Raw genomic sequence first — 19286 nt, 5'->3', positions numbered from 1 at the left:
CAGAGGGTTTAAGAGAAGCATGCCTGTTTTGAATAATTATTGGTATATGGTAACTCTTAAAAATTTAGTTACTCGTGTGTTTTAAATTCAATAAGTCATCCTAGAGCCATGAAAACTGTGCTGGAAAGAGACAGCAACACAGAAGTGAGAGGGAGAACTGAGCTTAAGACCAGAGTACATGGAATTAAGAGAAGGAAAAAGCTTTCACAGCTCTTTATGTAAACCTCCTAATCTACATTAATCCTACTGCCAGACCTTGAGAGAAAAAAACATGAGAACAGCCATGTGAATTACAATTTAATGAACTGCTGTAATTGTCTAGGCTTTCGTGCAACTGAATTAAAGAGATACACATACTTAATCTCAACAAAGCATCTAAAAATTACTGTTATGATATTTATGAAGCACTGTTAATATCTTAACAGTATGAAAAATATGAATGGGATTGACAAAAAATATTTAAGCAGCGTACTGCATATATTACCTTTACTTTATCTAATAATGATATACCCAGGATGCCTTAGTTAGCACAGTGCTGTACTAGTATTTATTAGGTCTCCAATGGAAAGTTCAGATTCAATCTGCTCACTTTCATAAACTGGGACTCACTGATCAGGAGTGTAAAGAAAGGGAAGAGGGCAGGAAGGGACACACTGCAAAGGTTAACAATGTGAGTCAAAAATTAAGACAGAACCCTTCAGAAACTGATTGAACTACTACAAAATTACAGTGAACAAGACTTGATTCTAAGTAATTTTAGGTACTCATTGGATTCTCAGCTTTCCATCATATAAGACCATCAGGTCAAAAATCACTGGACCACCTCACATATCGTGGTTCTCATTTGCTCTCAAATACTAACTCAGTATCGAAAGACTTGTGGACACAGAGGTACAGAATAGTTGAGGACGTGAAGCTAACATTTTGCAGTTGCTAATTATTTCCAGAAGATATTTGAGTGCTCTACATCTAATGTAGGTTTTTCAGATAAACACCACCAGTGCCAAATCAAAATTTACCCTGCCAAATGGCTCAAAAATTCCTCGAAGCATATCTTCAGTTATGTTGAAGTGTAACGATCCTACGTAGAGCCTCATAGGACCAGCGCTGCCCTTCTGCAAATTATTTGCCATTGCTGCTGCTCTGTTTTTCTCTGCCTATAGAAAAAAAAAAAAAAGAAAAATTATGTAAAATAATAATAATAATTTCAATTATCTGCATACTGCCTACCTGACTAATTTAAAATACAAGAGCCAAAACCATGACAAAAGTATAGAGATACAAGTCTCAAGTCTTCAAACTGGACGACTTTGTGCAAAATTCTGGCCTGTGCCTAGTAAATTGTCACTTTGCTTTTTTATATACATACACATACTATATACTATGATTTTGTAACACTATCACGATTTTGTTCTTACTGTTTTCTTAGCATCATTAGTTTCAAAATGCATCTTTTACCAGTTTGAGTTGCTTTAATTTGTCTGTCAGCTACTGGAACCCAAAGTCCATTTATAAATAAATTATTTAACCATTCTTGTTATGGTTTTCCAAGTGTTCAATGACAATCAAATTTTCAAATATTAACTTTACTAGCAAGATAACAGAATAACCACTCAACATGGTTAAAAAGTTAGGTTTATCAAGTCCTTACCTGTGATGCTTGTACAATAATTGGTACACCCAAGACTCTCTGTCCAGTTAGTCCTATTGCCAGAGGTACTGAACTAACATCAACAAATTCTACATAAGCAATTCCCTTTGAACGCCTGGAATTTCTATCAGAAATCATTCGCACATCACGAACCTAAAAGACAAATACAGACACGATGTTATAGAGCTACACCAGGAAAATAGCCAATACAGTCCAGCTCCCAGAGAGATATTAACAATTACTTGCAAAGACAACAGCTTTGTAATCATGCTGCAAATCTAGAATAGCATCTAACTATCCTAACAAACACATCCCAGAAAGCTAGCATTAAAAGCTATGATTCAAAGTTGAATATAGTTGAATGCCACAGAAAAAGGGTTGACAGAACACCTGCAGCACTATAATGCTTTATACCAGAACCTTACAGCTGATGGAATAGATATTATTTTTCAAAATTAGAAGTTAAGCTAAAATTAATACTATACTGCAACTGGCAGGCCCATCTGCAAAAGACCAGAAGTTCTGAAAACTGAAGTTGTTTGAACCAGAAATGCATCCCTGGTATTTTGCATCACATAACACGATGAATCATTAACTCTTGGTAAGTTACTTTCCTGTACAAGAATCTCCAGAAAGCCACTAGCTTACCATTCTGTAAAATATCAATTCTGAACTAGGATAACTTGAGGAAGTATTCAGAATCACTTTAACTTCTCTATAATTACCTTCCCTACTGTAGAGAAAAATTCTTCCAAATCTCTTGGTCGAATTCTCGCAGCTAGCTGCATGCAGAATACTGTTCGAGCATCCCTCTCTTCAGGGGTAAGATTATCAATAGGTTCTCTGAAAAGCAGAAAGGTACATTAAAAAATAACCTAAGATAACTCATTTAAACTTTTAGCCATGCAGGGGTATCAGTGTTTTGAAGTCTGGTGGTAAAAAACCACCTGCGATATTAAAAAAGGACAAGAATTGAAAACCTAATACTAATGTAACATTTCTTTCATGTGAATAAACGTTGTGTAAACATTAAGCATGACTGGAAAAGCATGACTGTAAGCATTAAGTGTGACTGGGAAACCGTATTTTAAGTTCAGAAGCCCCACCTAAGCAGAGACTGTCAATTTGCTACTCTCTTGAACAGGTAAGAGTACCACTAAGGAGTATGCAGTTGAGAAGATGAGATGAAAGGACAGGAAAACAAAGAAAACAGGATTAATTATCACAGACCAGCCATCTAAACCATCAGACAAGCAGTATTTTCTTTTTTTACTGGCTTTGTAAACTGTAGCGTTATATACAGCCAGTCACTTCAGTCAGAGCATGAACACTGACATCTACACAAACAGAACCCCCAGTCCTCACCTTTTTATAGTTTTAGCCTGTTAACCCAGAAAAAAAGCATGAATAGTGAATAATTACTGTCAGCCCAGACACTAGAAGAGATCAGTGTTCTATTTTAATACTGAACACCAGCTGAAATCAGTCAGATGCATCACTTTTAAACTGTTGAAGATTCAATGCTAAAAAAAAAAAAAAAGAAGACTTGCACTTAAGTACAGTATAGAATTAATATGCCAGATCCTGGATTGAGTTTTCAGTAGTGTAATTCTTTATACTTATATGTATCTATGTTAAAAAAAACACTGAGAATACGCAAGAAAATTTTAAATTATCTCAGTAAGACTTTACTAGTAAGTGAAAAAGCGTGCAGGATTGTTTAAATTTAGCTGTATTAATATAGCAAATAATCTTACTAGCAGCTATCTAAATCAAAGCCCCTTAATTGAAAAGCTTAAGAATGAATAAGCACTTTCTGGATTTCAAAGTTACCTGGCTTCTCTACAAATAACATCAATAGTGATTAGAAAAAAAAAGGCATTTTCACAGTACTTTTTAATTCTCTATTTAGTATTAGTAAGATTTAACAGAAAAGCTACTTAACATTAATTAGAATTAACTTGTAAAAGCTTGGAAATACAGGAATATGACAAGCAAAGCAAGACATGTTTTGCAAATTGATATTATTTGCAATTGTACACTGATAACTGGAGGGGAGGTGGCAGTTTGTAACACAGGGAGGGAGAAAACAACCTATTTTTAATGCTCTCCTTTCATGGGCTTTCTGAACGAGTAATTCCAGCATTACTTGTGACTGTATGTCAGACAGCAAGTGGTCATGCATTATTTCAGCATTACTTTTCCAGCTTCACTTGAGGGTGGGTAAAAAAAGTAAACATGCAAAAAATAACTACCTAACAGGACTCTTGTCTTTTCTGAAAGGACTTTTGCTTCTGGATCTTCGTCTGCTGTAAAGAGATTAACAACAAGATTACCAAAAAACTTCAAATATACTGGTCTTACTATAAAGAAAACATATTAATGATGCAGTAAAAAGTAGAGAAAACTCAGAACCTTAATTTGATGCTGTGAGGCAGACCAATCTTCCCTCTGATGGCACTGTTGAATTTTGGACCAGAACTACGGCAAAAGCAAAGACAGACATTACTTACCAGAGTAACTGAATTCAAGATTTCCTGCTTGTACTCACAATACATTAACAGCATTCACCCACCCTTCCAGTTGAACTTGTAAACATTTTCATTAGCATTGCCCATAGCATGCATAAGCTATGCATAACACTCTAAACCACCACGCATACAATATGCTTCCTGCTCAGGTTCATATGCATCACAAAAAAAACTCAGAATAAGCAGGATTCCAAGAAAGAACTAAAGCCAGAGCCAGACAGCATTTGTGTATGCAGAGTACTCTGAACTACAGTTATTGTTGTGATCTTATTTATACATTTGTCCACATGCATTCCGATGATGACAGCAAAGCAGTGCCTTTATCGCCTGGAACTCAGCCTCAATTTTGAGCAAAGTAGTGCTGGCAGAACTACTCGCTCAGGTATAACATCTTAAAACTGAAAGCTTCATGAGGTTTAAGATGCAAGTGGAAACCCAAGTAGCTGCTTGCAGATACTAGCAAGTGAAAGATTCTTGGAAATTCACTAGTCTTTGACTCAACTGCAACCACTACCAAGCACTACATATATATAAATGAAGCTTCCTTTAAGTAAAGTTTTTAATGGACATCAAAGCACAGAACCATTTAAGCCAGTAAACCTTATATAGTTATGCCACCACAATAGGAATTCAATCTCTTGGCTGATTTTAATTTTAGTTCACCAGGCCTCAGAGAGGCTATTACAACAGATGGTCATCTGACCATTCCCTCCACACTGAGGCAGTCCTCTTGCTCGTTATCACGGCAGAGAGTAACAAACTGTGACGCAAGTAGTAAGATTCCTCCTACATGTATCATGTTCTCCCTGAACTTGATCTCCTTGTAGATCCAAAGCAAAGACCACCACCTGTTAACATTCTTCGTGCGTATCAACTGAGCAGCAGGGGCACTACTGCACAAACTGAATGCTGGGGGGGGGGTAGGGGGGGGGTTCAGCCTTTTCATCTGCACAGAATTAATTCTTTCCTCTGAGGCTATAAATTGATATGAAGACACCCTCAAAGATACAGTGGTCTGAAGACATTAAGTAGTCTTTCACTTAATCCATGTAGCCAGCCAGGTCTTTTTCCTACCCAGGGGAACAGCAATGCTGACAGTTAAGCTCAGCATCCACGACAAGGAGGATGCCCATTCTAAACATGCCATGACACCGGAACAAGTGGAAGTAGCAGGCTAAAATCCAAAACCATGCTGACCCACTTCAGGGAAAGAAAAGATGGCTCTATGTACCACTGGGGGGCGGGGGAGGAGGGAAGAATCAGACAGTTTATTAACTATTTGTTATGAGAGCATACAAAGAAAAGAACATACAAGAAAAAAACAAAAAAACAAACAGGCACATACTAGGTAGTATGGTGGATGAGAACAGCTGCTGCAAAATGCCTTCAGTAAAATACTACAGTTCCTACTCAAGTTCAATGAATGGCTGCTGGGAGCACCTATTCAGGTTCTCCAGTGTCTGTAATATGTACTGCCAAAAGCTGCATCTGGAAACATCAACACTGGTTTTAGAGGTTTATTAGAAGGAATTACCCCTGTACCTTCACACTGTGTTGTACATTTCAATTCATATGCAGCATGACTGACTACAGTGAGCCTCATCTTCAGAATGTAACATGCAGACCAACTAACCAAGGGTTAACAACCAAGACCATGACTTTTAAGGAAATACCAAGAAATGATTTCTTATTACATACTTGCTCAAACCCAGTGGAAAAAAAAAATAAGATAAAGAGTAAGTTTTCAAATAATGCATGACTTCTGATCATGAAAAAAATGCATCCATCTTCACACTTGACAAACAAGCAGTATTTACAAGACAGATGGGGAGGAACATTAAAAAAAACAGCAAAGTAAAGGCATAACAGAGTGAACAGGAAGGCCTCAGAAGCTGAGGCAGTATGATGGCCTGAGTGAACTTCTGAAGATCTTTTTTCAACAGTATCTGACAAATGCATTTCTTTGCGTTGTTCTACAGAGATCTGCTTGTAAAACTGTAGATCTCGGAAATTTTTTCTCCTACTGCCTCTGCAAGAACTTTTTGCAGTCATTCTCTGGTTCATGCTTCATACATAATAAAGCACTGATTCACAAGCAATTAATCTTTATGTCTGGGGGTTCCCTTCTTCATAAATCAAATGTATGAAGCCCCACATATAACAAAAGCACAGCTAGGTAAATATTTTCCTAAACCTGCATGATGAGAAGACAACTAGTAAAGATTCAGCTTTCACATTATTGTGATGGACAAAAGAAACTCAGAGTAGGGAGACACCAAGATTTATTGCCTATTACTAACAAGCTAGAGAAGTGAGGAACAAAGGAAAGAAACCAAAGACTCCTTTCCCCCCCATCCACCCTCTTCCACCTCCTTCCCCTGAGCAGTGCAGGGGGGTTACAGTCAGTCTACAACACTCCTCAGTCACTCTGTCCCTGCTCCAGCGTGGGGTCCCTCCCACAGGATGCCGTCCTTCCTGAACTAATCCTATGTGGGCTTCCCACAGGCAGCAGCTCCTGCCAGGTCACGTGCTCCTGCGTGGTCCCCTCTCCACAGGCTGCAGCTCCAGCATGGAACCTGCTCCTGTGGTGGTTCTCCACAGGCCACAGCCTCCTCCAGGCCACATCCACCGGCTCCACTGTGGTCCCTTCCAAGGGTGCAGTGTGCAGATCTGCCCCGCCATGGTACTCCATAGGCTGTGGGGGGACAGCCTGCTTCACCATGGGCCTTGCCAGAGGAGAACTTCTCCAGCACCTGGAGCAACTCCTGCCCTTCTTCTTCACTGACCTTGGTGTCCGTAGGGCTTTTTCTCACTCCTCACTCTTCTCCCAGCTGCTGTTCCTCAGCAGTTGCTTTTTTTTTTTATTATTTTTTTTAAATCTATCTTAAATATGCTCTCACAGAGGCACAAACAACATTACTTATTGGCCCTGGCCAGTGGTGGGGCCCTTATCTAATGTGGGGCAGCTTCTGGATTCTTCTCACAGAAGCCACCCCTATGGCCCCCTGCTACCAAAACTTTGCCAAGTAAACCTACTAAAATACTCATAAATGAAATCCAACCACAATTTTGAAAAGTTACAATGTTTTATGACTATATCACACTTCAAGACAACAAATTCAACGTCCTCAAGTTCTCCATGCCACACTGTTCTCCTTTTCCTTCACCGTTATCTACACTATACAGACATCCACTCTCCAGCATTGCAGAGATGCGTGACCACTGGCAGCGAGAACATCTTCCAGTTTAAAGATCAGAGGATGAAGAGTGAGCAAAGAATACAACCAGGAAGTATTCTGAACGAGATGCAGCAGCCAACACCACCTGCAGTAACGCCAGCTCAGAACTGTCTGAACAGCCCCACAAGGTGAGACTCCAGATGCGAACTCTCCATCTAACAGGTGATATTTTCATTTCATTAGGCAGTCTGCTTGTCACTTATCAAACATGGATCTAATTGCACTGATAATAGAGAATCTTTCCTCACATGGAAGCATCATTTTTGGTAGATTCAAAGGTAGATGGAGAAAGGAGGCTTGTGATGCAGGAGACTTCCCCTCCAGAACTAATGACTTCGCAAAGGTCAGCATCCACTGTACAGAACTTAAATGCAGAGCCTTTTTTTTTGTTCCAAAGGAGGTCCTTCTCTTTTGTATCTTCTGAACAAACCCTAGAATTTTAATGTCATCTCCACACATCTATCGTTTCAGAAGCATCATCCATGAGCTGCAGAGGAACTACAGCTAACTGCTGGCCACCCAACAATCACTGCCAATGCCTCTGGGATGCAGGCAGTTAGTTGCCCTATCTCTCTCTTACACTAAGCTGATTTAAAAGCTGAATTCTACTTGGTTATTGAAGTAAAGAATGCAATGTTGCCAAACCAATAAGTATTCTAGTAGCCTCCCCCTAGGGGATACTAGAATATCTGGTCTTTTTGTTCACTATCTTTCAATAGCAAAGAAATTGCCCGGAACAGCTAGGGAGAAATACCGTAAGAATGCAGAAATCCTCTCATAATTGTATACCTTCCTTGTACAACACACCTGGATGCATCAAAATAGGCACGGGTTATTGTAGTAACTTGCATACTTTCAGCTTCTACCTAAGGGAATATATTTCGGATGACAAGGATGCTGAAGCTCCTGAATTTCTCCAGGTGGAGAACTTGCACCCAGTGATGACAGGAAAAACAAAGAAAACCCTTCCACCACAAACAGAAGGCACTGACTCCAAGCTAACTCATCAGAAGAACAGCATTCTCCTTCATACACCACCACATCAGAAATAAGAGGACTGGCAGGCCCCAACAGAAAGGAGGGCAAGAGATCTTGACTGGGGCTCCTCTGTTAATAAGGCAGCCTGGAGCCTCAACAGGACCACACTCCAGCTACCTCCTGTAATTCTGCAGGTGCCAAAAAGCTACAGAACACAAGCTAACTGTGCATTGCTGCTATCTTTGGAGCTGAAGCCCAGAGCTCCAGAAGTCCTCATACCAAAAAGACATACCAGGTTGAAACACAGAGCAGGGCTGATCAGTACACAGGACTGATGACAGCACAGGAAATGCCATGCACAGCCTGCAGATGCAGCATATTTGCAGTATGAAAACACCAACATGTAGGTGGCTTCGTGCCAAATGAGACCCTGAGACCTCCAGCATTTTTGTCTGCATTCCCAGAGTACTGACAGGAATACTGCATTTAGATAAAAATAAAAACTAGTAAGAGGAATGAGGTATGTCACTGTCCTCCTCTTTTTTTTCCCCATATTTACTGAACCATCTTCAGCCTTAACCTCTCACTCCCTTCCTTGAGGCAATTAGCAGCCAATATAGAAAGACCATGAGACTTTAAGCTCTCACATCGTACACTAAGGCAAGACACATGCAATTTGACGTAAGTAACCTACTAGGGACTTCTATAGCGGCCTCTGAATCTGCGGTCTCTACTTCTAGAACGGCTGCGTCTGCGTTCTTTGCTTCTGCTCCGCTTCCTTTCCCGGCTTCTGCTCTTTTTTCTTTCCCGGTCTCGGCTCCGCTTGCGTTCCTTGCTTCTGCTCCTCTTTCTGTCATGACTTCGACTTCGGCTCTTGCTCTTTTTTCTCCTGAGAAGGGAAGGGAAAAGCAACTCTTGTTACAAATGCAGCTCAGTATCATCAGTTCCATTATTTATACACATTCTACAGCTCTTCTAACAGAACACTAGAGACATTAATAAGAAAAAGTTGCTACTTCTTGCTATTTGTATCAATCTTTTAGTTAAATGGGTGGTTAAGAACATCAGAAGCCTTTTAAAATTCATCATGAGCAAGATAAAGTGCTCTGAAACATTTTGTTCATTTTATTTTTGTAATCAAAGCATGCTTACAGTTAGAGTAACAGGACTGAAAAATTATTTAGTGTATTAGAACTAGTGTGTACTAAATGCAGTAGTTCATGTGTCATCTCTCAAAGATTTTAAATATACCATGACAAAGCTAAGAATAACTCGCTATTTTTATAGCAAAGTACAACAAAACACCAGAAAAAAAGTGAGGAAAAGGAAGGCTGTTTCTGCTGATAGTCTGCCACCAGTTTTAGCATGTTGCCTAAGAGTTTTGCTTCTACTTTAAGATTCCTACTTGCTACTCCACTCCTTGCTAAGCCACTTGCTTTTCTACATCTGTGGCTCTTACAGGTTTGGTGCGTACCTTTAAGTCAATTGTATCTCATATTTGAGAATCACTGAGCCACTGTTTCATTCTTGCATACTACATTTGGATTATCCGTGGATTTTTTTTTCCCCTATCTCAGTCTCAGCCTGCAAAAGTTTCCCATCTCCCAGTTTTTAAGGTATCTACGTATGCATACTACACTTTTACATCTAAAATCTTTGTATGTACCCCCCCACCCCCTTCTTCAAAAGAGAGTTCTTCTTTGCTATTACTTTCTACTGCCATCTATAAACTAAGACTCCTAGTTAGGTTCAGTTACTACAGTAAAGATCTCTCAGTTCCACATATAACTGAGCCCTATCATCATTAGCAGCTTTTGCTCTCTGATCTCTACCTAGGAAGCCCCATTACAACTATCTTAGTAATTATCCCTCAAGACAAACTTTGAAATTTGGTCATTTGGTTTTAAGAACTAGAAGATGGCCATAATAAAGTGAAACATTCAGGTGTTTCAATACTTGTTGACTCCTTTACAATAACCTAATAGTTTCTCTATTACTTTTGTACAGAGAAACTGCAGCATCAAAACCCAGTACTGGGAATCCTTTTCACACCACCCCGACCATTGAAATGATCTGCATCACTGGCACTTAACCACACTTCTTACTGCAATACAATGGAGGACAGTGTTAGAGGTGTAGTCTCTCTCCTAGGATCCACAACTTACCACTATCTCCTTAAATCACAGAATGGCTTGGGTTGAAGGGACGTTTAAGTACATCTAGCTCCAACCCCCCTGCCATAGACAGGAACACCACCCACTAGATCAGGTTGCCCAAGGCCTCATCTAATCTGGCCTTGAACACCTCCAGGAATGGGGCATCCACAATTTCTCTGGGCAACCTGTTTCAGTGCCTCACCAACCTCTGAGCGAAGTTGTTCAATCACCTACTCTCATATCATCATAGTTCCCCAAAATATCATCTGGAGCTCAAGGTACTTTATCTGTAGCTCAATATATCGAGCAACACCGTAACTAGTAATTACAGATAGACTTCAGTAAGAAGTTACCAGCCATTCACTATCCCACTGTGAGCTGAACCCTGTTTGCATGCTAGGATCCTAACAGCCAAGATTCTCAAGAAGATCTGTGTTCTACCTTCCAAACATAATTAAATTGGATAGATAGTACAGACACATAGTAAAATTGTAGAGAAACTAAAGAGATTAAGAACCTAACACAAATGTAGCATTATTTGATCACTATTGCTGTAAGATGAAATTAATGTTCATTTTTAGCTGTTGATGTTTGGCATTTACAAAATGGTGTTATTTTTTCAAGATTTAAGTGAAAAACAGCATCATAAAAATCTCAACTCTGGGACAAAAAGCTCCATGCTATCACAAAACTGCAATACAGTAAGTTGGAGTAACTACTCCAAAACTGAAACAAGGGTACACCACAGGATCAACATTTTTGAATATGCACATGGGTACTATCAGGAAAGCTGAAAGAGGTGAAACTGCACACAAAACAGACTGCAAGACTAATGGTATCAAAACACCTGAACTTTCTTCTGTTTCAGAATGATGTAACCTTTTTTTTTTTTCCTGAACTTAATTTACCCTTTGTCTCAATTAAAAATAAACTCAGAGTGCACAGGACCAAGCTGAAAATGGGACTGTGAGCAAAAAGAAAAATGCCATCACTTTAATATCTGAGAGGCTATAAGCTGAAATGTATTCTAGTATTCAACTCATCTACCACAAACCCAGTGAGAATCAGTTCCAAAAATGAGGAAACACTATTTTACTTTTGATCTCACTTTATATTTTGGGGCTAGTCATTCAAACTAAAGCAGGCTTTTACATGTCAGCTATTTACGTATTCTGAAAAGATAAAAATTCCAAACAAAAATATGGGTAGGAGCTGATTTTGACAGGGTTTCAGGGGGTCTCAATATTCAACATGAGAATGATGTTCACAGCGTAAGTCTGATGTTGGTATTCCAACCCTGGAATTAAGTCACTGACCAGTTAAGAATGGCACACTTCAGCAATGCTTCCTAAGGAATGTGTGCTTATAATATGGTTCTTTAAAAAAGTTCTAGTGTGATTTTTTTTTTTTTTTAAAAAGGATTACAAATAAAGAAAACACATATTACAAATAAAGAAAACACAGCTGTTACGCGAATTAATAAATCAAGGACTAAAATACTCAAATATAAAGAGGGCAAGTATAGAGTCCTGCATCTGGGGAAGAACAACCCCAGACATCAGTATAAGTTGGGTACTGCCCTGCTGGAGAGTAGTGAAGTGGAGAGGGACCTGGGGATCCTGGTGGACAGCTGGATGACCATGAGCCAGCACTGTGCCCTTGTGGCCAAGAAGGCCGGTGGCATCCTGGGGTGTATCAGAAGGGCTGTGGGTAGTAGGGCAAGAGAAGTTCTCCTTCTCCTCTACTCTGCCCTGGGGAGACCACATTCAGAATACTGCATCCAGCTCTGGGCCCCTCAGTTCAAGGACAGGGAAATGCTTGAGAGAGCCTAGCACAGAGCCACAACAATGATTAAGGAAGTGAAACATCTCCCTTATGGGGAGAGGCTGAGGGAGATGGGTCTCTTTAACTTGTAGGAGACTGAGGGGTGACCTCATTAATGTTTATAAATATGTAAAGGGTGAGTGTCAGGAGGATGGAGGCAGGCTCTTCTTGGTGACATCCAACGATACAGTGGGGCAATGCGTGCAAGCTGGAATATAGGAGGTTCCACTTAAATAAGAGACAAAACTTCTTCACATTGATGGTAACACAGCACTGGGACAGGCTCCTCTGTGACCTGATCTAGGCGTTCCTGCTCTGGCAGGGGGATTGGACTAGATGATCTTTCAAGGTCCTCTCCAATCCTTAATATTCTGTGATTCTGCGACTAAACCTTTCAAGAAAGCAACTGCATCTTTAAACGGTTTGAACTGTTCTAAATTGCTTAAAATTTCATACCAAACAATTTTTAAAGTGCAAACTTTACTGCACTGCTAAAACAAACAAAAAAAAACAAGAGATGAAATCATGCTGAACCTACCAAGTCTGTATTTTTATCTGATGTTAAAACAATAAATGTTTCCACAGATTTGATGACATCACTGACAAGGGTGTAACTATATTTGTGAAAGAAGAAAATTTCATAATTTCTGCAACTGCAGTAAATCCAAGTATCAAGCTATTCCAATTTATTTCCTTGGACATTAATGACATGCATTCAAGTTGTTTTTTGTTTTGTTTTGTTTTTTTAAAGAAAAATAGCCCCCTCCCTCAAAAACAAAGTATGGGAAAATACTTACTTCTTGCTGCGTTCTTCGTGGCCATTGGCACTGCTCAATTTGTTCTCATCCTAAGCAGGGTTGATAGAAGAACATCGTGAGGACGAAGCGGAAACATTTCAAGTGGTCAAAGGGTAATGGGAATAGGAATAAGAAAATACAAAACAAAAATTTTAATACTAAATTACTTGTTTACAGTTTAACGTGGAAAGATTTAGATAATTTAGTTAGCCATGTTTAACCACTTTGCTGCTTAATTTTAAGTCATACAATTATAAAATGCAAAACTTACATCATTTAAAAGTGTATATTAAATTGTAGATACTTCCTTACATGGTTTAGAGGCTAAATTATCCTGTAGAATTCAGCATTCAAGTGGTTAAGTTATTTCTATAAAATGTAAGAGGAAGTTTAAGGTTTGCGTGCCCCTCGGATCAGCACCAAGGCTATTATCTCTGCCTAAGCCCCAGTGGCTATGCTAGCAGCCAGCCACTATCGATTTCCTGTGACCGATGCCATTCCCGAGATCTTCACTCATTTTCGTTGAAGGGTTGTAAGAGCTTGATGCCACCTCTGTCACACATCTCGCCCTGAAGCAAACAGGGATTCACACTGCTTTAGTAACGTCGACTCCCAAGAAAGTCATCAATAATCCACCAGTCCAGCCTAAACATTCCCTATTTCCATACCTGTTTACATGGAAAATATCCATGTTAAACCAGGACACAAGAATTTTAACATAACAATTTACAAATTACTCTTCAAGATTTTATGTAACTACTAAATATTACATAAACTATACCATTTAAAACTTACAAATGCTCATCCAAAATTCATGAGATGGTTGTAAGAAACACTGCAGAATAGGCTAACAATAGCTGCTATATAGTTTATATACTTGCTTTACAATTTAATCACAATGGTTACATCAGAAGAACAATTACTAAATGACTTAAACTTTATATACATTACTTGTGAAACCAGTGCTAAAGCATGCATGATGTTAACACTTTACCACCATTTGGTGAAAAACAAAAAAGACAGTATTCATTCACTGCTGGTTTGGGTAAGAGAAGTCACTACACTAATCAATAAAAAAATTTGCATCAAAATTGACATTTACTAATTGAACAACTAGGACAGAAGAATACAAGAGCTTTTTTTTTTTTTTTTAAATGACACTGCAGACTGTGATACTGTCTTTTACTTGCTAAGAATGTTCTATTCAGGGATCCAAGAATTTAGGTAATTCGTCCACTCAGCAATTGATTTCCACCTGCTCTGTTAAAAGATTAACCATCACCAGTCTTCTGCATTAAAAGCAAGTCTCACTCTTCTTGCACTGAGCAGACCGTTCAAATATTTACTTGCCATGGGACTGGTGAAAAGGTTATTCTTGGAACCCTGCTGTTTTCCCAAACCACTGCATTCACCTTGTTGCTATACCAAACTGGACCTGGCAATTTTAGGAGAGGTTTTTGGTTTGTTTTTTGTTTGTTTGTTTGGGTTTTTTGTTTTTGGGTTGGTTGGTTTTTGTTGTTGGTTGGTTTTTGTTTTGTTTTTAAACCTAGGGGACCACGGTACAGCGATACGTCACTCAATTACTACCTTATGATTGACAGTTCACACTGGAATCAAAGGTGAATTCATGGGAGTAGAGGTGAGATATCGTTAGGCAAGTCTACAAAGAGAGATAGATGGGCATTTATTCATCACGCTGAAGTGAAACTACTGCACAATATAATTACATTAACAGCATATATTTACTTGCAAGTTACATGTAATGCATCTCCAGTAAGATAAATCACGAGGGCTCCAGGGATGTTAGTTTACAGTTCAGCAGTAGTTTCATGTATAATGCTAAATTAAGGTAAGCAGGACCTCAATGGCACATTTTTCTCACCTTCTTGTAAGGAGCTTCAAGCATTGCTTCAATATCAATATCATCAGCCATTTTTCAGGACACCTGAAAGAAAAAGTAAAATCCAGCTAAGAGGGTAAACACCTTCGCGCTTTATATTGCAAAAGCCTCTGCTTAACAGGCCATCATTGCACCAGCACAAATTCACAGCATTGTCTCAAAAGACATTTCCAACAGGAACTAGAATGAAGCTCGCCCAGTGAGATGTTAAAGAATGTGACACAAGCACCAACCAATTACAGCTGCTAACAACAAAAATGCTACCAAACACAATTAGCAAATAGAAACCCCTGAGGTATTCCACCTGTTCCTTCCAAAACAAAGAGCAGGGATAATTTACGATGCAGAAACATGAGTCTAGTCGCCATCTTAAGACATTCTAGTGCCTGACCAGAGGACTACCCAAGAGAGACAAATGAAGAACAAACGTTCAGGCAAACCTGTTTGCCGTTTCCTTACACTTGCTACTATCAAACTTACTAGTCTGAAGACTTAGATTTCCTTTAAGAAATCTGACCTCCTGCACAGTGCAGGCCACAGAAGAAACCTGTGATTCAAGCATTAACAAAAGCATACATGAGATCCATCCAATCTGGAATTTCATGTTTAAAAAAACACCATGCCTGTAATAGCTATCACATCAGACTACTTTTCAACTTCAACTTCCTAATATCATTTTGTGGTTATTATACTCTGAATCCTATTGACATTTGATTTTCTTTCCCTGTGCAGGTACACTATTAAAAGCCTCCTGTAGATCTCAGTAGAAAAGTAGAGACTCAACATCCTCTCACCTCCTACTAGAACAGCTTCATTCTTTTCCTTTCTAAAACTAAATAAGGTCAGGCCTCCAGATCTGAGTCAGACAACCCAAGATTGAGGATTTTCTTCCATGTGTGCCATATTTTTTTTCCAAACTGGGTTAATTTTCCTGCACCTTGGTTACACATACTGCTGGTAAGAACTGTGCTTGCAAGACGCTTGCCCAGTATAATGAAATGGCTCCAGATTTCCAAGATACTTTTAACTGTTCTCCCATAACCTCAGAACTGAGGTTATAATACCAGAGCTGTGCTACATTTAAGGATGAAGTTACTCTTCCCCATTAGTACATCAAAGAATAAAACACTCCTTTAACGATATCAGAGCACTGAAGTTCATACTCAATTGCTTAACTAATAAGGCACACTAACCTCATTTTCAAGTTATTACCTCTTGGGCTGTAGTGCAACCACTTATAAGTAGTACGGCTATCCTTCATTTCCATGTAACAGCTCTGTATCACTTTTTACCAGTGTATTTACATGTAGCTTTTCAAGTCCTATAGATATACACATATGGATAAATTCACTACTACTCTGCCAATATTTGGTATGAACAAGTACATTAGTATGCTTTAGGAGCACCAAGAAGCACCAGGCCAAACCCTGGTTTCTACAAGAAACAATCCTCACCAGTGGCAACTCCCACCCGTAACTACTTTTCCATACGTGCTAGCATAACCAGCTGTACCTGGGATGTAATTCCTCATCCTAAAGGGGAATGACCACGGGGAGCATGGGGGACAAAATAGGGAGAGCCAAATCATGAATAGCACAAAAACGTGAATCAGGAATGACTTTTATTGCGCTCACCCAAATAAGAGTGAGTGAACTATCATCTGTGTGAGTTCAAAACAAAGGTCCTCATTCACAAGGAATTCAGCCATGGAACTCACTGTCCCAGAGTGCTGTAGTTGAAAAAAAAAAAAAAAAAAAGAAAAAAAAAAAGAAAAGAAAAAAACACACACAGCCTTCAAAACAAAACACCACCAAATAAACATACACAGAAGTTTACAGAAAAGGCTTTTCATTAAACAAAGACCCTCCTTGTGACCTTGAGACACAACTAGCTGATGACTAAGTAATACTTCTCTCTATGATTGTTCTTTGTTTCTATTCTTTCTTGGCCACTTGCTATTAGCCCCTATCACAGAGGAGATACCAGATTAGGTAGCCCTTTGCTCTCATCCCAAGCAATCTATATACTCTGTACTCAACACAAAACACTTTTGTTGGTAATAACACTAAACTTTCATCAATGCATCAATTCTGTTTATGTGACAGACCTATCGACTTTGCAATTCTAGCTAAAAATCACGATGTGCACAGTTTTCCATTAAAACTCACAAATAAGAGTCCATGCATTTGAAATGAATAAAAAAATCATAATTTGCAAATATATTTCATTAAATACTGAAGAAGCTCAAAATCGTTCTTAAAAAGCCTTTCCTCTTCCTCCAGAACAGAAACAACACACCTTTATATGCTTGACATCTCTGCAGAAAAGAAGCCAGCAAACAAGGAATGAGTTATACTTGAATCTTTCTGGGTTAACAGAAAGCGTAAACAGACATGAAATTTACTCCTACTGATCTGGTCAGTATTTCACATCGAGATTACATCCTATTTGAAGTTCTTGTTATGTACCGACACAGCTAAAAATGACAACTCTACTCTTGTTTTGCAAAGAGCCTTCTGGAAAAGATCGGGAGGGGTTACAAAGAACTTCAGCTGTACGGGTGACAGCACAGCTTTCGGCTACACTCACACACCTCTACCAAACACGTTCCCACCCCAGAATTCTCTCCCTGCTTCCTACGAGACCAAATCCAAACGAAACCAAGTTCGGGTTCTCAGCCACACCCGCCCCACTCCGACAGCTCCACCGTACGGGGGACCAGCCGGAGACCTTTGCTCCCCCACCGCCCAGCCCAAGCCTCCACCGGCAGTTCGCCCCTGTCCCCGGCCCCACGCCCGCTCCCCACGCCTGAGGGGCCCCGGGCCCGCTCCGCTCCTCCCCGCCCCGCTCCGCCATGGGCTCCAGCGGCGGCAGGGCCGGAGCCCCGCGCGGGCCGGGGCCGGTCACTCCGCACAGCGCCATCGTGGGGGGACTCGGGGAGGGACAAGGCGGCGGCGGGGCCAGCCGGATCCGCCCGCTACGTGGCCGTAGAAACAGCCAAACCCCGCACGACCAGGCCGCGGGGCTCGGGGCGGGGGCAGGCTGGGCGCCGCCCGCTCCGGCTCCACACGAAGGCGCGGGGCGGCCACGGGCAGGGGACGCGGCGGCAGCCCCCGGGGCCGCCCGGCCGGGGCGAGGCGCCCACAGCGGCGGGAGGGGCCCGGGCCTCCCGGCCGCCCGCGGGCCTGGGCCACGGCGCTCCCCACCCCCCCATCCCCGGGCCAGGCCGCGGCTCCTCCAGCGCCAGGGCCCGGCCCCGGCCCGGCAGTTACCTGCGCCGCGGGCAGATGCGGTCCTGGTTCGGGCGTCCGGGGCCCGGCGGCGGCGGCTCCCGGTTCCGGCGCTGGCTGCGTTGACGGTGGGGGATGGGCCCGAGCGATCGGGAGCCCTCTCCGGGCGGCCGAGGGGCAAGCGGGCGGCGCCGCTCAGCCAGCCGCGGGGCGGCAGGCGGCGAGGGGGCGGCGCGACCGTGGCGGGCAGTCCCCAGACCCGGGCTGGGCCCCGGCTCCGGCCGCGGCGGCTGCTCCCTGAAATGGCGCCCGCCGCGTCTCGCTGCTCGTAGGCTCCGCGAGCGGCACGGGGGCGCCCAGCGCCCGGCGCAGGGGCTCTCGCGAGACCCAGAGGCCGGGCCAGGCCCCGCGCCCGCCGCGCCTCGCGAGACAGCGCAGGCGGAAGACGTCACGCAGGCGCTCGCGAGGCCTGGGCCAGGAGGGGGGTTCGCTCGCCCCTTCCCTCGCCTTGGTTCTCGCGAGAGCTCCGCGCCCGCACCGGGAGGTCGGGGGTGGCCCGCGGGCGCTCAGCGCCGCGCCGCCATTTTGCCTCTCGCCCTCAGCGCCTGAGGGCGGCCCCTGTCCCCCAGGCGCTCCTCAGCACCCTGTGGTCCCGCCGGGTTCTCCGAGCCCTAGAAGGGTTGACGTTGCTGCTGCACGCAGCCCTGGCAGTTTGCATACTGACTTTGTTTATTCACCAGTACATATGCAGGCCTGGTGCTGGATACTGTGGGCTTGGAGTCCCAGTTTCTTTTTGGGGCTGTGGCTCAGGAGCACCCATGCCCTTAATGCTGTAGGGTGCTCCTGGGAGGTCCAGTACTGAGCTCCCTGTGAGGGGTCCTGTCACAGTCCTTCGTCTTGTACATTTGTGGCAACTGCTGCTTCCCCTGGGTTTTCATCTGTCATGTCACCTCTTTCCTTGCCAGCACCATTTGTAAATA

The 19286-nt window shown here is 42.0% G+C and overlaps 1 protein-coding gene across 13 annotated transcripts in view; it reads right to left on the bottom strand.

Moving 5' to 3' along the window:
* Positions 1-18697, bottom strand: part of RBM39 (RNA binding motif protein 39) — a 31930-nt gene extending 13233 nt beyond the window's left edge. Inside the window, exons 1-11 of one of the 13 annotated variants that reach the window (XM_084538311.1) lie at positions 18349-18689; positions 15059-15121; positions 14764-14836; positions 13489-13844; positions 13173-13226; positions 9094-9285; positions 4067-4132; positions 3907-3960; positions 2377-2494; positions 1652-1804; positions 1020-1157 (exon numbers count right to left, since the gene is read on the bottom strand). In XM_084538311.1, the coding sequence (XP_084394437.1) occupies positions 1020-1157; positions 1652-1804; positions 2377-2494; positions 3907-3960; positions 4067-4132; positions 9094-9285; positions 13173-13201 (750 nt within the window). In that variant the 5' untranslated portion in view covers positions 13202-13226; positions 13489-13844; positions 14764-14836; positions 15059-15121; positions 18349-18689. The other 12 variants (XM_084538306.1, XM_084538313.1, XM_084538312.1 and 9 more) reach the window with 12 other exon arrangements.
* Positions 18698-19286: the final 589 nt, after the last annotated feature.

Source organism: Aythya ferina (genome assembly GCF_964211825.1).
Source record: "Aythya ferina genome assembly, chromosome: 16".
Lineage (NCBI taxonomy): Eukaryota > Metazoa > Chordata > Aves > Anseriformes > Anatidae > Aythya > Aythya ferina.
Note: the sequence above shows the minus strand (reverse complement) of the source record. Positions and strands in the feature narration are given on the sequence as shown.